Source organism: Lagopus muta, chromosome 8 (genome assembly GCF_023343835.1).
Source record: "Lagopus muta isolate bLagMut1 chromosome 8, bLagMut1 primary, whole genome shotgun sequence".
Classification (NCBI taxonomy): domain Eukaryota; kingdom Metazoa; phylum Chordata; class Aves; order Galliformes; family Phasianidae; genus Lagopus; species Lagopus muta.
Genome location: NC_064440.1, coordinates 32,642,018 through 32,662,868, shown reverse-complemented (window position 1 = coordinate 32,662,868; position 20,851 = coordinate 32,642,018). Strand labels below are relative to the sequence as shown.

Here is a 20,851-nt window from a genome sequence, read left to right as displayed (position 1 = left end):
GAGATACAGCAATCTTGCACTTTAGTTTTTGTTTGAATCTAAATTTCAAAATGGAAAGGCTTTGGTCACAGCAGTTCAAGGGTACTCACCTTTGTTACATACACAAAATGAAAATACGTGCTGTTCCAGCACAATTTGACTTCTGTCCTTGATACAGTGATGAGCAAGATATTATTTCCTCAACTCTGTGACTTGGAGGCTGTAGAAGTATTGCTGCTGATTGTAAATGTCATTGACTGCAAACAGTACTGGGACAGCTTGTTTTTAAAGTATCAGGCTTGGAAGATGTGTAGATCCTTCAAAACTAGTGTTGCAACCCTGATTCTGGCAGTTTGGTACGGACAGCAAGGAAGTTACAGGTCAGGCAGTGGGAGCTGTGATTTACCAGGAAATAATCTGAAGCAAAGTCTTTCCCTGCTCCCTTCTTGTGTTGTGCTTGGTCTTTCTCCCCAAGACACGTGGCAGTGTTTGGGGGGGGGGGAAGCTGATCTCTGAGTGACTTGTGGCCAGAGGTATTTGACCCAATTCAGCATCGCATTTGAAGTTGCTGGCACTAAGCACGGCTCCATGCCTACTGGCCTCGGTGAGCTTGTGCAAGTAATAAGGTACTGAGAAGGTTTCTCTTTCATTTGGAAGCACAAAGAAGAAAGTGTGTTTTCAGATTGAGAGCCACTCTCAAAAAAACCTGTTTGAGCTTATTTTGAGCTTGCTGAGCTTATTGTTTGAGCTTATTTCTTTTCTTTACTGTGGTGAGGTGCTGGAACAGGCTGCCCAGAGAGGTTGTGGCTGCCCCATCCCTGGAAGTGTTCAAGGCCAGGTTGAATAGGGCCCTGGGCAGCCTGGTCTAGTATTAAATGGGGAGGTTGGTGGCCCCGCATGTGGCAGTGGGGTTGGAGCAATGATCCTTGAGGTCCCTTCCAACCTGGGCCATTCTGTGATTCTGTGATCAGTCTTGCAACTATTGGAAAAAAATCCTTTATTTGGACATACTTCACGACAGTCTTCCCCCAAGTAAGTAAGTAAGTAAATAGATAAATAAAATTCATGCTTGCATCATCAGAGTCACTTAATCAGTGCATGCAGCAAACCCTGACGGATTCATAAAGGAGCCACAACTGTCTGTTCTTTTCCTTATCGCATCCCCTCCTGCCCAGGTGAAAGCTACAGGTGCTGTCACATCTCTCTTTGAGATGTGGATTTTATTGGACTCCAGAGGGTCTGCAGTCCAGGATACCTGTTCTGCTAACACGTAGTGCTCACAAGTCATTTAAAACCTTTGAAAACTGGAGAGCTGACCAGGTAGCCCCACTGCTGCATCCTCCCTGCTGTGCCCGGCGATAAGGCGTAGCTTCAATCTTCAAATGCCACCTCCAGGCTGATCTGTTGCAGTCCAGCCCCGTCCTTCTCTCCCCCAGACTTCTGCTGAGGACGAGATGAAAACAGAAGTGGCTGCTTTGGGATGTGGCAATCTGAAAGGCAGGGGAGTTCAAATCGATCGCAGCAACTACAAAGGGCTTGGAGCTTAATCTCAGGGCACGGTGCTGCTGTGGGATCCCAGGAGCAAGCAGAAATATAAAATGCAGACATAGACAAAGATGAAAATTCTTGTTGGTTTTTTATTATTATTGCCCTCAGTGGAAGAAAAGCTGCATATTCCATCCACTCCCCAAAGAACCTGAAGTTAAAATAAGATAGTGGGTTTGTTGCTTATCTGGTGATGATAGTGACAGTGCTGTGCATGTGATATACAGCAGTGGATTCACATAATACAAAATGCAATGTGGCCTTAATCCCTAAGAAAATTCTCTAGACTGGAACGCGAGATGCTATATATTTCAATCAGAAAACATTTTCAGGCATTTGGCCAATTCTTTATCCTTCCTAAAGGGAATAAAGACAATGTGTTGTTTTTTGTTTTTGTTTTTTTAAACTTTTGGCAAACAGTTGACCCTCAGATTTTCCCAAAGGTCTCTCTCCATTCATTGAGATTTTCTGTCATATTTGAGCAATGCTTTTATCTGTGTAACTCGTTAGTATCTGGCAGTGAGGCAGTTATTTTAAATATAGGATTGAAATTCTTTTCAACAAATGTATTTTCAGTTAAGCCAGGCTTGCAGCATAGGATGCAGCTTTTTGGCACCACCTGAAATCCAGACAGTGATCAGATGCCTGACTGCTCCTTAAGTACCCACTGCAAGGCTTCAAAGTTTTAAAATGAGATGTGAATTCTTACAGGGAGGTTAATTTAGTTGGTGGTGTTTAAAATAAGAAAGCCCTGTTGCTATATCACCTATTGCCAGGTCACTGAATGCAAGGTTTAAAAAACACTAAGTGCTGTCGTTTCACACAGGGTGGCAGCATGCTTTTCCCCAACCCTAAAGCCAGCTTGCCTTCTGCTTTGCTTTTGTATCAGGTGCTCCTCCACTGACTATTTGGTTTTCCCCCTAGGCTGGGTAGATACCCTGATGTCTTTGATGACTTAGTATTGAGAACCACAAGTCTCTCCCTCCGAACTCTTTTCCAAGTGATGATTTCAAACCAGTGCTTCTCCCCTTGCTGTTAGCATTCTCCTTCCTCTAGTTTGTTGTTTTGGAGACTGGAATTCAGAGCATTTGCATTTGGGGTTCACCAAGGAGGTTAATTTCTGCAGCCTGAAGCTGGAGCCCTGAGCAGTCCAAGGAGAGAGTTTGAATTCAGCACAAAACGTGGTCCCAGGTGAGATGCTGCTGTTGTTTTATAATGAATCATCCCTGCTTATGCAGTGCTGCTGCATTTGCACACAGGGTGAGGGAACAGCACAATGCAGTCAGGTTCCTGAAGGCAAAACACAATTGGGGTGTTGTGGGGCACCCTGTGTACACCTAAAATGATAAATGTGTTATCAGAGGTGATTTCCCCTGAGCTATATGCTATTGTAGGATTGTCATATTATCAGTAATAAAGGTCGTGTGGAGAAGGCAGCAAAGATATTTGAGTTTCAATTAAACTTTCATTTGGTTAAATGCAATGCCCTGCAAAGCCTGGAAAGCTTTCTTCCTGCTTTTACACTGCTACAAAGCCTTAGTTCTGTCTGTGTTCCAGGTCTGCTCTTTGCAAGGTGATTCATCTGTATCAACTTTGCTGCATGTCTATAAAACCAGCATCCAGGCTGAGTAAATTAGGACTGAATGAAAAGTTTTTAGTCTGGGGACCAACAAGATAAATCCATCACACAAAATGAATGTGAATCTTTGCCGAGTGCTGCAGCTCAGTATTGTCTGGCATTATTTCGTACAAGACTTCATAAGAATTATTGCAATTTCTCCCAGCTGGGAAAATAGAGATTTCCTGATGTTCATATGTATATTTCTTTTCAAGACCACCTGAACGTTTTCAAGAAACAGTTACTTCCAGTTCCAGAAATCCTTTTTTTATTTGCTGTTCTGCAAGAAGTCCCTTGTTTTATGTCAGGAATATTAAAGTACACATGCTTTCCCCTTGCCCACTATTCCACACCTATTGAGCATGGTTGGTGGTTGTAGTGGGGATGGGTTGGGGTTGGGCTGGGGGAGCTTGGTGGTCTTTCCCAGCCTTAATGATTCTATTGCATCGTATCTCAGAGCAATCGCTGAAAGGCATTCTGAGCATTTAATGGTAGGAAAGCCAAACACAACTTCAGGTTCATTCTGATTGGAAAGAAAAGTAATATATTTCCTCACGTTGGGAATTTAGATGATGCAACAGTTTGTTTGATCTTCTCTAGTTTCTTCAGCAGTGACAAAGTACGTTAGGAAATTCTCCTCTGCTTTGCTGTTTTAGGGCTGAGAATTCCATTGATTTGTGCAACTACAGTGTTGGAAAAATGTGATCAGTGTTTGCCCACTAAGTAATAACAGCCTGTAAAAGAGGGAGAGGGAGGGAATGGCGTTGCACAAAATCAATCATTTCAGTCACAGTTCACTCCCATTAGCTGAGTCTTGAACGCTTACAATTGAATATATGCTTCTGTAATTTGCTGAATTGGTGCCTCGGACCTCACTCCTGCCAGCACTAAAATTAGCACCAGTGTGGTACGTGAATTTGCATCCTAAGGAATGAAATTGCTGGTGGAGTTCTCCAGTCTGTGCAATTTGGGTGCGATGGGTCGGGCGCTGTTAAACAGATATCTGCTTCTTCACTTGATTGGACTGCGCTTGCTGTGAGAAAATGCTCTTGCAGCTCCTAAGACCCCACGGCTGGAGCAGCTTTATGGATATGAAGGTGGTGTGGGTGATGCAGGCAGACCTCACTGGACAGGAGAGCTGGGAGGAAGGCCGTAAGGTGTGAGGTTGTGTGGGGAAGGAGAGCCAGTGCCCTGAGAAAGCTTGAGGGCACGAACTGGGTGACCGCATGGTGAGGAGCCCGCTCCCTGGAGCGATTGGCATGGAGCAGTGGCACGAAGCCCAGGCAGCACGTGTGTGTATAAACACATTGTACTGGCCCATCGGTGGGAATTTTCTGCTGAGCTGGAAGCAGGGAAGAAACTTGCAAGGTTTTCAGACCCTCTGCGAATGATTGCGTTTTGATTTTCCCATCGCTTCTGGTGGCGTTCCCTGCAAGGTGGTGTGGTGAGCAAAACAGCAGAAAGGAGATCAAAAAGGCAGGGCAGCCCTTGAGGGTGTGTGTTGCACTCTGAAGCTTTAATGAAGCACAAGTGATCTTTCTTGAAGAGAAAGATTTGATTTATTCAATGGTATTGGAGTGGAATTTGTTGATATCTAATATCCTGCCGGCTGGGAATAGCCAGTGAGGGAGCTGCAGCCACAGCCTTTTTCCAAATCTGATTTTGGGGGTTGTTCTGAGGCTCATTTCCGCATGGAAAAGAAGACTGAGATGAGAGAGAATTTGATCAGCGTACTTAAAATCTGCAAGAGGACAGGTTTTTTGATGTTAACATCCAGTTAGTGCCTTATAGTAAATGGCAACAGAGAATCATAGATGTGTTCTGAGTCACGAAGCAAGATCTTTCCCCTGGAAAAGAATGCACCCCCAATCAGGCAGCTCGGCAGTGGTAGAGTTTTATTGGAAGCAGGTTTCCATGGACAGAAGAGAGTAAGGATGGTCCTGTAGCTGCAGGATTTACATTGGAGTTTTGTAAGCTGGTCATTTAATTTCTCTGCCTTGTATTTCTGGTGTGTCCATGATTGAGGTGTGTACATGTTGTGGTAAATCGGAGGTGGAGTTACTAATTCTCTTATGATAATGATGGGTGCCATGTACATGCATTGCAAGGGTAACTTCAAAGAGCTTTGCTGCTTTTATCCCCAGACACTGAGCTCAGTCTGGGAGCAGGCACTGCGGCAGAGGGGCACATGAGTCCTTCCTTGGCAGCCACCATTACAGTCTGCCCTGATGGGGCTGAGATAACACATGTTCCTGCTCCTGGTGGGAGCTACGCTGGGGTTTGGGCACCACTCCTACCCTGTCTCTGTGATTTGGGGTTAATGTTACAGTACAGTTAACTCTGGACTTGGTAGCCCATTGGTTTCTGCAGGAGGTCGAGTTCAATTTGTGCTAAACTTATTTCCCAACCAGTGCTGGCTCTCTCTTGAGGCGACTTTTATAAAATGGTGGGGATGAGTAGTTGTTAATGGATCTCTTCCACGCAGCAAAATCATGTACCCTCAGTGCCAAAGGGCTTTACAGAGCTGTGAAGGAAGTATGTAAGTAAATAACTGTTGTGGCACTTATGTGATGCACAGGACAGGCAAGAGCTCCAACTCAGTAGCCCTTAGACCAGCTCCAGAGAATGATCTTTACAATGTCTTCTGAAAGATCTAGAAAAGAAGAAAACCGTATATGAAGGGAAGTAGACTTACCTAGGTTAGCTTTCCGTGCTTAGCAAATCAATGCAAGAGTAGCATCTGTGCTTTGGAGTAGAAGGAATTAATCATTAATTATTGTGATACCCGTTCTAGCATCCAGCAGTGCACAGAGATGGATGTAACCGTAGAGGAATGTTAGCGGGGGATGTATTCTGCTTTGGGCCACGTGCCACCTCACAGGTGAGAGCTGTGATGGGAGGAGAAGCCAGAGCCAGGCCTGTCTGTGCAGAGGAACGGGAGTTGGGTTGGGTTCTGCTGCACACCTGCTGACGGGCTTGGCACTCGTGGCAATGCCAAATGAATGGAGTTGCCAGTTGTACAGCCCTGCGTCGTCCTTCTTGTCGGATTGATAGCACTGAGTGATTCTCCCGACTGCTGGCCCTGAGTTAGTGAGGACAGTTTGGAATCCAGAAAAAAGATTGAGGAGGAGGATGAGATGGAGCTGGAAGAAGGCTAGGAAAGGGAGTAGCTGCCCAGGTGACATTTCAGATTGCATAAACTCTGTTCTCTTGTGATGAGTTCAGCTCTTGCTAGTGCTGTATGTATGAATAAAGCACGTGAAAATGTGTGCCAGCACTGAGGAAGGGGAAGAGGTTCTGGAAAGCAGCATCACGCTGACAGCAGGGGGGCACGCAGCGACATCCCGTCCGGGCAGCAGTGCTTGTAAACAGGATGCAGAGAAGATAAAAAAGGAAAAGTAATTTTTCCACCATCATTTCCGTTTGTTCCATTACCAAAAATAAAGTCACAAACAAGATACGCTTTGAAATAAAAAGCAAGCAGCTGTATAATATTACTACAAAGTACCTGAAGGAAGGATCATGATAGACTCAAACTGCCACAGAGAAAAGCAGTTACGGCTGTGGAAAAATAATCTTGGTGCTTTTCCTACTCAGATACAGGTATGGGGAGGAACATCACAGCATGGCAATGAGGTGATTCTTGTCATTTGTGTGACAGAGACAAATTAGAACCCAGCCATCTCAGGGTGGGAATGATTTTTGTGAAAATTAATGACTTGATTAGAAGGAGAAATGAAGCTTCTTCAAGGGGACATGCAAATAAAGGAGGAATCACTAAAACTGTCACCTGATGTAAAGCGAACATTACCAAAAGAAAGATCGGTGGGATATTGTAAAAAGACAAATTTGGTATGATATTAATCATGTACTGCCAGCAACAGCAGAGGGAAAGAGCAGGAGGAAGAATTCAGCTCAGTATGTGCGTGTATGACTTGGAAAGTGTCCTCTGCTTAGGTGGGGGATGAAAGTCCCATTTCCTGGGTGTGTTCTGTGCTTCCCTGCTGGGTTAGTCAGGTCCGTATTAGCCTGGATGGTGTTTCTGTCTCCAGCCCCAGTGGAACAAATCTGCCTACTTTCAACAGTAAGTGCCTGCAGCTCCCAGATGGCAAATTTGCCGAGCATGGTGTCTGTATTGGATGATTGCTGCAACCTTTCGGGAGGATTAGGGCCACTGTATTTTAATCAACAAACAGTCGCAATCTCTGTTGGGAAGGATCACGTCAGGCTAAAGCTGAGCAAGCATTAAACCTGATCTTGAACTTCAGCTGCTTCATTAAGATCTGAGTCTACAGGCGTAATTAGTTTCAGGTTCAATCCCAATCTTTTCTTTCCTTCTCCTCTGAGAACAAGCAAGGCAGCGAAACCAAAAGCAATGCTTTAGTTAAGGAGGAATACCACGGCTGTTAATGACTGACAGCGTGCAGCAGTGTGTTGAGTTGGAGGAGTGCCTGAGGGGTTTTCTTGTGTTTTCTACAAGGTTTATTTTTGAGTATGGAGAGCCACAGACCTCTCAGGCTGATGTAGGTGACACGAGTGGGGTCCAAAGGTGTTTGTCAGACACCTTGGTTTGTCTTGTCCAATTCTACCAGTGGGAGAGAGGCTGGTGTGCAACCATGTTGGTGCGCATCATGTCTCACTGAAGCCTGGTGGGAATTTGGCCTGGCACAGCGAGGGGCCTTGCAGAGACCTGAGAGAAGTGTAAGCTCAGGTGCTGTGCTCAAGCTGCACGTGGCACAGTTGGGTACAGGGCTAAGGTGGTAACTTGATGACATGTGGGTCTCCATGTCCTCGGGCAGCAGCAGAGATGTTGGCTTGTGGCGTGCCTTGGGGGTGGCAATGCTGGGAACCAGCAGGTTGTGCTCCTGCTGCTGGAAGTGTATCTTGGCTCATCTGTCTGCAGGCTCAGGGACAACAGCCCCAGAAACAGTTTTCATACTTGGAGACACATTTTTACAACAGTTCAGTTCTGGGTTTTATTTAAATATAGGGAAAGCGTATGTTGGCGAGCACATGGCAGCTTTCTGCTGAGGGTGGTGCTCTGTAGAGGGAAGATTTGCAGGGCAGGGCCAATCTCCTTCAGTTCCAGTTCTAGCACACCTGGTCTGGGTCTGCCTTCTTTAGAAACTGCCATTTGTGCTGCTGGCAAGGAGCCCCAAACACTTGGTTTTCTAGCGGCATCACACCTGCATCGCAACCTCCTCCAAAATATTCCCTCCTGGCCCAGCATTGCCACCTGCATGCAGCAAGCTTTGAAGCCTCTGCCTTTCTTCTGTCCTTGGAAGCAGGTTCTGGGACTGTCTCTATATTCCCCATGTATATTTACCCACAAATCACATCTGGCTGCAGTGATGTTAATTACCCCTTTGGCTTCCACCACTTTGGGCAGCCACGGGCCCCCAGCAGTGCCCTTCCCCATTGCAGGGGCCGTGTGGGGAGCACAGGGTTGGCCCCAACCCACGGGCATCAACCCCTTTTCCATTCTCTCATTTCCCTTTCTTGCAAATGAAGGGGTTTCCCCTCCCTCCTCAGCAGGACAATTTCCCAGTGATGTGCTCCTGAGGTGTTTGACCAAATATTATTAAAGCTCTGCAAGGGCTGATAATCCCAGCAGCAGCGCGGTGCATTCCTGTGACATTGAAATCATTTAGTAATTTTACAGTACATTTGAATTTCAGCGTCGCTCGGCCGCTCACTTCCCATTAACACTGCCTGGAATTTCTTATGTCCATGCACACAAGCAAAAGTGTCAAGTTTCTCCTTCATGCTCCAGAACGCCACCTGAATCACAATTGCGCTGCAGCTAATTGTTATTAATTAAGCTGTTCCTAGCGCTCCTAGCTGGGCTGCTTTTCTTGGTTGCAATAAAAAGCAAACACATTTTTGTGAGAAGGGTGGTTGCCCGCGTTAAGGAAGGAAAACAAGGGTGCCCTGTTCCCTGGAAGCTCTCGTTGCCCTGTGAGTGCTTTTGGTGCTGTTTTTGGGGTGACTGCTGTGTTTTTAAGGATGTTTTGGAGCAGTGCAGAGCCAGGCTCAGTGCTGCCAACTGAGGTATGCTGCCCTTCTCCGCCACTTCCAAGGGCATTTGGCGGTGGGTAAATTTGCACTGAGCCGCTCTCCCTGCACGTGCTCCTGCATCACTTAAGTGTGCGGCCGTGGCAAAGCTCCGGTCACAAGTTTAGGATGGGATCACAAGGCAGGAGCTCTGTGCATCCCATTGGGCTCCCCCTCCCACCTCTGTTGCCTTTCCCAGGTTCAATTTAATGAGATCATCAAGTGGAGCAAGCGAGGAGAGGGCATTAATGAAACAGGGACCCTGAGAGCGGCGTCCTCAGCATAGGAAAATTGCTTGCTGGCCTTTTCCTACTAATGAGGCCGCTAATAACATGCCTGGTGCTTCCCGGCCAGCAGCAGGGAGTGGGGCACGTCACTCCCCCTCCTGCCTCCGTGTTTGTTGGCGATAAGAAAACAAGGTGGGGAGATCTTGGGGCAGAAATGTTGTCGTCGCCTTGTGGGATACAGGAATCTAAAGCTGCCTTCAATCTGTGGCAGTATGTCACCCATGTCTTCAAAAAAGCAACCAGACATCTGCTGTGCCTTTTGCTTTTCTTCTCCCTTGCGTTAGGTTAAGAACCAGAAAGCAGGTTATTTTGGCGCATCACTGGGACGTGTTATTTGAACACAGAGCTCACAGTTCCCATTTACGGGATAAAGGTGCTTGTAAATGGTCCCTTAAGAAGTCAGGAATAGGTCTGGGATTTTTCGTAGTTGTAGGTAATCAGGATCTGGGGGACAGCTTGTGCACAGAGGTAAGAACTTAGCCTAGAGGCACTGGGTGGTGAGGGCTCGCTGCTTCAGCAAGGCATTGCTTTTCCTTCATCCCAGGGAGCTCTTGGCCTTTGGCTGTGAAATGCCCATTCTTCTGCTGGCATTCACAGACAAGGACTCGTTGTCAGATCCCAGCCTAGGAAGTCAGTCCAGAGAACAGTTGTTGAAGACTTCCTCCCCAGGCTGTGTGTTGATCCCCAGGGGATGTCTGGCTGGGAGATTTGGGCAGTTTGCTCCCCAGGTGAGATTTGGGTCCTTTCTGTATTGTTCTCTAAACGATAAGCTCCCTTCTTTGTGGTGGGGCCCTGCGTGTCCCTGGGTGGGCTCTTGCTGTTGCAGACAAAGCAAGGACCCACAGTTTCTATGTTTTTTTAAGGAAAGAGGGCCAAGAAAAGAGATAGCAAGTCTCCAAAAAAGACCAACTCCGTTATAGATATATGTATGTATGTGTGTGTACACTATATAGAGAGATATACAGAAAGAAATATGGGATGTTCCTGTTCTGCATAAACTTAGCAGCAGAGGAGCGTGCATGGCTCTATGCTTTTCCTTCTGTGTGCTGATGCAATCCCAGCCATGCATTCCTGTCTTTGCTGCCTCCTGCCCTCCCCAGTTCCCTGCAAAGCATTGGTTGTTTTTTCCAGCCCTGCAGTTAGTAAGGGCACAAGACGCAGTGCTGATTACCCACTGATAAAACAGGCCTGCTGCTGCAGAGTGCAGGACTCAAAACTGACGGTGCTTCTGCTCCCAGGATTTACCACGTGAAGATGTTTTATTGCTATCTTGTGACATTTCCCTGCACCTTTATGCTCATTTATATAACTGTTGTCTTTGATTTATGGCAGATTTTCTTCACGTGTAGCAGTGCTATAAATTGTGTACTTTCAATGGTTTCAAATTTAAGGAATTCAGTAAACTATGGATTGAGGGGAAAGAGCAGAAGCCTTTTGATGAGGCTTTTGATCACAACCTCAGACAAAGCTGAAGCAAGCATCAGATTAAGATGGCACAGCCCATTTCCCTACTACAGCCAGCTGTGGGGTATTTTTAGCACAAAATGCAGGTTTTTTGGTGTATTATAGAAGGATATCGGAGACCAAAACCGCATGGTGGTGACGTTTCTTTGGAGATCCCTTGGAGCTCTGTTAACTGAGGTCCTCAGGGGCTCTTGGAGGAGCAACAAATTAATGTTCTTCTTTTCATCCTAAACCTGCTTGTTCATATGCTGTGTTTTAAGATCTTTGGAGCAGCTCAGATTTCCAAGGGGCGTTCTGCAGCCACCAGAGATGCAAAGCCTATCAAAGCCACTGGTAGGGCTGATGAAATAAAGACCTTGGGTTTTGATTTTGTCGACATCTCTCGTTGTAGGGGAAGAGAAACAACTCATTTAAAAATTGCTTTCTGAGTTGGGCTGTCAGAGCAGCTTTCTGTTGACCTTTACAAATTGATACCGTCACAATCAATGGACAGAAGTTTAAGGGCAGCCTCTGGGGGTGGAAAAGAAACCTAAACCTTTATAAATAATATATGGAGTGCATTTTAAGAATCCCAGCAGAAAGAACAAACAATATTAGCAGGGAACGTATTGGAGCAAACAGATCCATAAAGAATTCATAATACACAGCTTTGACAAATACAGTTGCTTTGAGCTTATCTTTTGGGATGATTTCTGAAAGTTTATGGAACAAAAATGCCAAATGTGCCTCATAGGTCAGGCCAGCAGAGTGATTCCTAACACTGAGACACTCCCCATCCTCTGACAGACTTGGGAAGAGAAGCTGTCAGTGGAGTCTGGGTAGAAATTACATGACATGGACCAAGGCAGCCTGTCTGTGACTTCAGCCTGGCCACTGCTCTGCATTTAGCTGCCCAAGCTCGGGTTGCCTTGTATTGCTGAGAACCAGTTATTTGCAGACTCGTTTGCTCACGAGGTGTTGGTGACAGGCTGTGTTTTGGTACTGTAGGGAGAGATTTGGGTTCTTGGCATTAAGTGTCACATTGCAGGCTTTGTGTGCTGCAGGAATAGTCTGTAACGACCTTTGCAGGCAGCAGAGAGCGGGTTCTTTGTGCAATGATTCAGAGCAGCAGCAACGTGTGTGTGTGTGCTAACCTGTACAGTGGAGCAGAGTTTAATACAGGGGCACCTAAGACTGTTGCCCTGAATGCTTTCCTGCGTGCTCTGGATTGCAAATAACAGCCCTAGCCTTGCTTTCCCCCTGAGACTGGTGGTATATTTCAGGGTTTGTCTCCTTTATCTCAAACGGAGGCTTTACCTGCACTGGGCCTGGAGCTGGAAGCAAAGACTGCCTGAATCTCGCTTAGATAATGTCTATTAATTGCTTGGCTTGGTGAAGCACTTCACTGGGAACTAAACTGTAAGCGCTGAAGACATTTCAATAAAGAAAGCTATTTTTTGCATCCTGCATCTGGTGAGGAAATGCCACGCTCCCTCTAAGCTGTGCATTCATCCTCACTAAACATTTGTTTGCATGACTGCAGAAGAAATCTTTAATTTTAAACGTTTTTCTAACATAACTAGAGCGCTGGTAATTCACCAGTTTGACCACTGGAGCCAGCAAGCATGGCCTCAATGCTGGCCCTGCCCATGGGGTGCAGGTGGTGGTGTGGGCCCCTTGCCAGCTCCGTGTCACCCCCCTGTCACCACTGTCCCTTGGCCCAGCATCCAGGAGGCTTAGCTGCTGCCTCTTCGTTGGAGTGAGCGCTTCCAGCTTCACAGCAAGACCTCAAGGAGAGCCAGATGATAGAGCAGATGGCAGATGACTAATTTGGCAAAGTTAGATGAGTGGAAATTGTTTGCTTTAATTGCTTGTCAAGTCCAGTACCTACATTATAGTTAAGGAGCCACTATTTACCCTCAAAATAGAACAAAATGAGCAAAGTGTGTGTGTGTGAAGAGTAGGGAGAAGAAGGAAAGGAGATGTAACCAGAGACAATAATTTGGTGTGCACCCTTGGAAAAAAGGAACCACTGGCAAAGCGTCTTGTATTAATTTCTGCTTTTTTCAGCGTAGCCTTGTAACACATCTGTCCATTGTGCCCTTCCATATCATCGTATGTACAAGAGGAAGCTAAAGGTGAAACAACGCCGTAAATGTTTACATAAAACAAGCAGATGACAATGGCTTGACTCGGTCGGCACAGGCAATTATCCTTGAAATGCCGCAGCATAAATCAGGTCAACATTTTGATGCAGTTTTTTGGTTGATGCAAACACGAGCACTCCATCAGTAAAATATGCTGCGCAGCATCAACCAGACAGGTTTTGGAGAGCTCGGTGCAAGGACGGGGTGCCGTCAGCTCGGGAAGTGTAATCACACATAAATAATCCTTCTCGATGAAGTTACAATCCCTGTCAATCCTCACTGTGCCTGTTTCCTTGTTTGGAGCAGTGGGAAGGATCTGCTTGTTGCAGATGGCAGCCGATGGGCCCCGGCTGGAGGTGGCATCACCCTCCTAAAGCATGGCTTAGTAGTCTTTGTGAGAACACTAAGTAGCTTTGACCCCTAGGGAAGGAAGGAAAGCCTCTCATTTTAAAACCAGAAGCCACTAGGGTTAAAAGAGAATGGCTGGTGACCTCAGGTAGGTTTTGGCCTTCTCCCAGGAGCCATCTGTAAGACTGTGAGAGCAGGCGGGCTCTTCATTAGGACATGGCTAATTGCAAGCAAAAACCAGGCTTCGGCAGCTCCTTCAAAGAGAGCTGTGAAATAATGGACGGATTAAAACTGCTTACCCCTTCTTCTGTGCCCAGGGTACTCAGACTAGTGCTGAGAGTGGAGAGCTTTAGGAAATGAATGGGGGCTGCTACGAGATGCTGGTAATTAGCTGCTCCAGTGTTTTCCCCCCATCTGGGGGGTCTCAGCAAATTGCCAGGAGCGTTTGCAATTATTAATAAACAGTTACTTCGGCTGCCTTTCAGGAAACCCTGATAATGGTGCTGTCTGTAAGAAGGCAGCTAATTAAGTAAATAAATTAGAGGGAAGTACCAAAAGGCTGTGTTAGGAAGAGGTTGTTTAGCTCTTCCTGGCTGGGATAAAAGAACATATTATTCTGTTTTCCTGAAATAAGCACATCAGAGCGTTGAAGCCTCTTAGTGGTTCTGGCCTGCTTGACAATCCATCAACAAGAAGGGGATGTGTGGAGACACACTGCTGTGCTCTCACACGGAGATCTGCGCTACCTTGTGTGTAAGGCAATGCAATAACAGGGAGACCTTGGGAGCACGGCGTTCCCCAGGGGCAGCTCTGTTGAGTCCTATTGAGATGTATCCCAATGCCCGAGGCAGTGAGGATGGCATTCGTGTGTCCTGAGTAACTCCAGGTGTAGGCAGATGCAGTGGGAATGAATGAAAACATGAAGTGGGTCTCCCTCCTTCCTTCCCACGTTTAGCTCCTCTGCTGAGCTGGGAGGGTCACCAAATCGGTTAGAATTACAAGAAGCAGAACCAGACTGAGTCAAAATGTTTTGTAATACAACGTGTAGATGTATTTGGAACAGGTTGCCCAAGGAGGCTGTGGATGCCCCATCCGTGGAGGCACTCAAGGCCAGGCTGGATGTGGCTCTGGGCAGCCTGGTCTGCTGGTTGTCGATCCTGCACACAGCAGGGGGTTGGAACTGGGTGAGCATTGTGCTCCTTTTCAATCCAGGCCATTCTGGGATTCTGTGATTCTCTGTATCATCAGCGGAGCAAAGAAAGAATGGCCTAAAAAGTGGAAACTGAAGGACATTTTGAAATGCCTCAACTGTTTCCTACCTCTGAGTGAACGTCTGAATGGTGTGGCTTCGTTAGGAAAAAATGTCAATGGGAAATTAATTTCAAAGACATGTGCATGAATATTGATGAAATATGTAAATTCAATCCAACACAGACAATTATGACTGCTGTAATTAGGGCCATTAGGAGCTGCAGCAATTCTCTGTCACTTTAGGTAGCTGGGAATAAGTCCGCAACTGAACCTGAAGCATCAGTGCCTAAGCCACTGCATCAGGTGGAGTGGGCATGAAATAATTATATTTAAAAAATGGTGTTGGAATTAATTTCATATTTTCCTTCTTAAAATTCCTATTTCAGTGAGAATTTGTTGTCTTACCCAAGAAACCTATGTTTTGCCTACTGCTTGATGCTGATTTCCATTCTCCTTTGCAAAGAGGCTCCTACTGCAGGACAGGTTGGCTTCTGGATTGCAGCAAAGCATGGAAAGGGTTATTGGGGTTAGAAGACATCAATAAAATGAATTAAAATGAACAAGCTGTAGATCTACTCCGGGTCATTGGGAGCAGGAATTGTGAGTTTTCCATTTTTGTTTCTGCTGGTTGCGCTTTGCACAGCAGGATGCTCTGTGTGCAGCTGCCCCACGTGGACCAGGTTTGGGATTTAAATGAGTAGCTGGTACAGGACTGCCCAGGTCTGAAGGTGCTGGGAAGGTGATGTTAGAGGTGGCCATCTCTGGTCATCTGCCTATAACTGTTTTGCAAGGTTTGTTGCTGCAGTCCCAGGAGAGTGCGTGGCACTGGGCTTGTTTGTAGAGAAACGGATTTGAGAGCATCACAGCACATTGGTACCCTGGCACAGGTCAGCAGCTCTCTGGGTTTGTGTATGCAAGTGCCTATAAGGATATCAGTTTCTCCTGCGTGTGCAGCATCGAAATGTCTCTGAAGGGCTTCCCTCATCGAGACACCTGTGCAAAATGTGCTGAGCAAGTCAGGAGCGTGCTTGTTGTCAGGTTTACATTCAGATCCAGTGCTGGGGGAAGCTACAGGCTGGGAATGCATTCAAGCTAGTACTGTTTAGACCACTGTTAGAGACAGATGTATTAGTAGTTTTTATGAACCCAAGAGAGGATGTGCTGCAGGGACTGCTTTCAACACATAATCTTTATTTTCATGCCATTCATCAGTTTCTGGGGCTATGTAAGATACCGTGTTTACCGACGTACGACAGAGTGCTTTGAAGAGGTTCTTTATGAAATATAGATGACAGTGTTTTTGTATGGCACAACAAGGAAACGTGCTTTGTTGCACTCATGTTTATTTTGGCACTTATTTCAGAGATGCTACAACATATAAATGCCTGATGCAGTTTGAAAGACTGTGGGAAGGATGGAAGTGCTCTCCTAGCTCCATTCTCCTGCAGGAGTCAAACAGCCCATTCATTTGCCTGGCTTTCCTGTTATTTTGCATTAGTGCATCAGTTTCCATCTCAGCTGGTTTCACTCTTGTTGCTGCAAGAGGGGGCTCCAAATGTTCTGCCTCCCTACAGCAAGAAATGGCTAAATTAGCTTTCACGAAACATTTAATGTGTGTGCAACATGAAACGGCAGCGTTGCGGTGGATAGCTTTATTAGCTGAGCTGCTGGAATTGTTTTCTGAGCTATGCTGATCCTTAGCAGCGATTGCAAAATGGAACAGAAATTATTTATTAGTCCTCGGGAGCCGTAAGACAGAATAATACTTATTCGGCTGGAAACGCAGTCAATCTTGTTGTGATAGATGCTGCTGCTGCTGCTGCTTTCAAGGAAAAAGCAAACAAACTGATTTTGTAATTGGGAGCAATAATGCCCATTTCAAAAGTTTGGGTGGATGCAGATTAATTTGCCCACAGGTGAGAACGGGCCAGAAGCTGTGGGTAAAGAGGAAGAGTAAGTGTGCACATGAAGAAGCCCAACAGCACGCTCAAACGTTTAAGTAGCATTGCTGTCAAACAGGCTGAGAGCTACATGAAGTAATGCTGCTGTAAAATGCTGCTTCTGTATTTTTTTACCGGCTTCATTTTTGTCCCTGCTTGATGCACAGACTGAGCAGAGCAATAATTCAGCAGTAGCTTTGAACCGGACTTCAAGATCAGAGTACTGTAATATTAAAGAACAGCTTCTGAAAACTGACTGTATTAGGCTGGGATTGCCTCACTCATCTGGCACATCTCCCTCGTGCATTCAGATCACAGTCTGGTGGCTTACGAAAAGACTTCTTCCTCTTCCCTTTCTGCTGTTGAAGTGTGCTAAGCAGGAAAGAGCTGGGGACCCTGGGGGAGAGGAGGGAAGAACGATGCTGGGTCCAAGCCTTTTGGGTAGCTTGCTCTTGATTTTTTGGCAGATATCAGCTGAGAGGAAGAATGCTGGGCGTTGTGGGTGCGCTCAGGTCTCTCTGTCCCCATGTCCTTTAATTTGTGGGCTGTTATCCATTTGTTTCATGTTGCTGCATATGCAGCAGTGAATACCAGCACCTCCCTTTGGTGAGAGGTGTTCAGCTGGCTGAGGCGACCACGAGTCTTCCCACTGCTGCTCATACCCATCCTGTGAATAATTCAGAATGTTTATTGCAGTCGCCTGTATCCCTGGATGTAAAACTTACCTCTTTCTTTGCTCCTGTGTTTCCTTATTCACCTGACTGTGCTTGTTGTTTCTTGCAGTGTGTGCTGGCACAGAGAACAAGCTGAGCTCCCTCTCCGACCTGGAGCAGCAGTACCGGGCCCTGCGCAAGTACTATGAGAACTGCGAGGTAGTTATGGGCAACCTGGAAATCACCAGCATCGAGCACAACAGAGACCTCTCCTTCCTGAGGGTAAGCGACCTCCTCTTTATTTCCTTCATCTTATGCATAGAGAGGAGCAGCCATGGGTGCTGGGCTGGAGTTATGAGCCTAATGGACCATTCAGCGTTTGGAGGAGGTCTGTGATAGTTCAAGGCTGTCCTGCCTCCATGGAGCTGGGGTTGTGTGCTCTGGCAGTGTCTCACTTGAGAGAATTTACTGTTTTGTATAAATAATGTGCTTTTGTTCTTTGGGTTTGAGGAAGAGTATTTTGGCGTGGTCTCTGCGTTACCTGTTAAGATGTTAGCAACTGCAGTGAGTAGGATGTGAACGCCCAATTAAAAGAATTGAAGCCTGTTGCTATTTGGCATGCCAAAATTGATTATGTTGGAAAAAGTGTCCTAGTTAGCAGTGATCCAACACTCACAAGCTGGCACTGGAGGACGCTGCAGGCAATGTGACTGCAAATATGAAAGAAACTGGGTGCCTGGGTATGAGGGCCATGGCAGGAAACCCAGCTCAGGGTGGTGGGCTTACGGGCTGCACAGGTCATGCTCTCAAATAGAAGTCAGCCCGTGGCACAGGCACTGCTTGGATTGCGTGGAATCCCTCACATCTCATTCTGCAAAGCTCTCAGGTCACATTTTGAGATGTATGTCTGTGTGTAAGTGCCATTTTTATAAGAAGCACGTAGGGGAGTGGAGGAGTTCCAATCCAGCAGCAGGCAGCCCCGCAGGTTGTGTTACACCCAGGCACTTGCTTGCTGGCTCACGGATGAGCCTGGTGCTCAGCTTCAGTTCACAAAAACCTGAACTTTCTGTTACAGGTTCTAACAACAGCAAAGCAGATTTTCTAACAGTGTGCTTCGCTGTGCTTCACGTTAAATTTGTTGGGGATTTTGCAGGATTTCTGCTCTGTACATCGGCCTTTATTTGCTCAAAGCTGTTGAAAGATCTGCAAGCTGAATCTCGCTACCAGATAGCGAGATGTCTGGAGTGCAGTTTGGGGTGCTAATTGCACTCAGACTAACAGGTTTCCTGTTAATTTGAGCGACGAATGCCTCGGAAGTGAATGCTATCTGTGCATTTCACAGTTGTGACAGGTGGGAAAAACGCATATGTGCTTGTGCTCTGAAATAGATAGCCTTGGGGCAGCTGGACTAATGGTGCCCACTGCATAGACTTCGTGCGAGGGCAGGATCCCTGAACTGCTTCAGGCATCACTGAGGTTCCAGAAGCCCTCCAGAACCCCCAGTGGAGTCGTTGTGCATGCCGCCAAATTCATTGCAGATAGTTTACCCGCTTCAGCTTCCTACTCTTCCTGCTTTGACCAGGAATAGGTGGGGAAAGCAAATTAATCATCAATGAGGGACTCACCGTTACTTGTGGAGAGCTGCTATAAGGAGAGTTAAATGTTAGCAGTAATGTGGCACTAAAATCAGCAAATGAGAGCAAGGAAGAAGGGCGCTGGTAGTGAAAGATGGTGGTCCAGTCATGTTTGCTTCTCGGTGACATTTATTATTGCTTTTTTATTGGTGTTCCTGCTTGTTGTACTTGAGACTGCACTCTCACAGAAGTCCCAACAAAGAGCAGAAGTTGAAACAACACCCAGCAAACTAAAACTCTAGGTAATATGATAAATGGCAGTCATTAAAATAGAAAACCAAACAAAGAGAACATGTTCTTAGCGAGGCGAATAAATAAATAAGATTTGGCATATTTACACCGATAATTCAACATTCATTAGTTAGGCAATATTACTTGTTTTATCGTTTGAAAAATGATTTGAATGGCCAAATGAAGGTGGCAGATGGGAGACAAGTAAATGAAAGGCCATTTGTCTCCTTGACTTGAACACGTTGAACTCATCCTGCGCTGTGACGTTCTGCCAGTTTGCTCTCTTCTTCTCAGTCCCCTGCAAAAATTGCCTACTTTACCTTCACGCAGGCCATTAGTGGTTTGGGTTGTCTGTGTATCTGTCCAGTGGGCACAGTGGCACTGTGTCCCATTGGCCGTTTGGACATGCTCCTTGTTCTTCCTAGCAGTCCTGATTTGGTGTGGGCTGGGAGCGTGCGTCTGCAGTCTTGGTTTGGGGAGCTGGGTGTCACCTGCTTGTGGGCAACCAAAGTGGGGAGAGTGGTGTGAGGTCCTCTTGCGGAGGCAGAGCTGGGATTTTTCTCCCTGTCTGGAATTTCCTAGTAGATCAGATACGTATTGCAAATGACTGATTCCAGAAACAGGACCCTGCTTCAGTGCCACTTGGCAAAACTGACAGCTTGTATTGTGGACAATTCTTACTTTCGTAACAGTGTTTGTGTACTGAATGTTCTAAATGAAATACAAAATCAGTATACCATAAAATCATCTTCTATAGGCGCTCTTCTTCAACACGTTTGGTAAATGACTCCTATCTCTGACCACCCCCCAGCCTTTCAGCAGTTCACAGTCAGAAGACTGTCTTCTTGTCCCTGGATTTTATTTAACCAATTCAGATTATTTATTTTTGAAGACATGACTGAAGTTCTGCACCACGCACTGCAGTAACTCTCCCAAACGATTGTGAAACTTATTTCTAACTGCAATCATCGGCCTTCAGAGGTGATCTACCACTGCTTTTTAAATTCTTTCTTCATTTACCTTAGCGGTGCTGCTGTAGTTCCCTGAACCACGGCTGTTAGCACTGCCTGTTGTTTGCTGGGTGTGAGCTATGTGGCAGGCAGCTTTATTGCTGCTGCAGTTTCTGCACAAATGTGTAGCCCCTTCTTTCCTCTGTCAACATGCATAACTGTGTGCTCTGAGCCTATATTTATTGTTTTCCTTACAGTGACACTGTAACTTTGAGGCAGGTGGAATGTGAGGGCTGGGGTTTTCTATGGAGAATATAGTTTATTTTTGCTTCTGGTTGTGTTCAGTCTTGGAGGAAGACTGGTTCAGACAGAGCTCCTCTGAGGGAGGCTTCCAGCACAAGCAGGACAGGAATTGTTGCACACCTCGCTGCCCATCAGCGTTCAGAGCTGCATCTGGCCAAAAAAAAAAAAGTCCTGTGTAGTTTTGAAAAGCTTTCTAGTCTCCTGTAATAAAACAGGTCTGTGCAGACCCTTCCAAAAGCTCTGGCTGCCTTGACAAGCAGGAGAGAGCCTGCAGGCTGAACCTACGTGCTGAGATGAAGAGCTCCAAGGCAGGAGTCCAGATTGCTCAGCAGATCACCACAGGGAACAGCCCTCTGTCCTCTTCTGCAGTGAGATCAATTCCCAGCTAGCAGGCTTGGATAAGGGACAGGGAAACCCCAAAAAGGAAGTGCTGTAGGGTGGCTCTGTCTGTAGGGAGGGTAATTTTCT

The 20,851-nt window shown here is 46.3% G+C and overlaps 1 protein-coding gene across 6 annotated transcripts in view; it reads left to right on the top strand.

Annotated features, from left to right (window-relative positions):
• Window positions 1-20,851, top strand: part of ERBB4 (erb-b2 receptor tyrosine kinase 4) — a 504,768-nt gene that overhangs the window by 170,140 nt on the left and 313,777 nt on the right. For all 6 annotated transcript variants that reach the window (XM_048954014.1, XM_048954011.1, XM_048954009.1 and 3 more), the window contains exon 2: window positions 17,396-17,547. In XM_048954014.1, coding sequence (XP_048809971.1) covers window positions 17,396-17,547 — 152 coding nt within the window. The remainder of the gene's footprint in view (window positions 1-17,395; window positions 17,548-20,851) is intronic.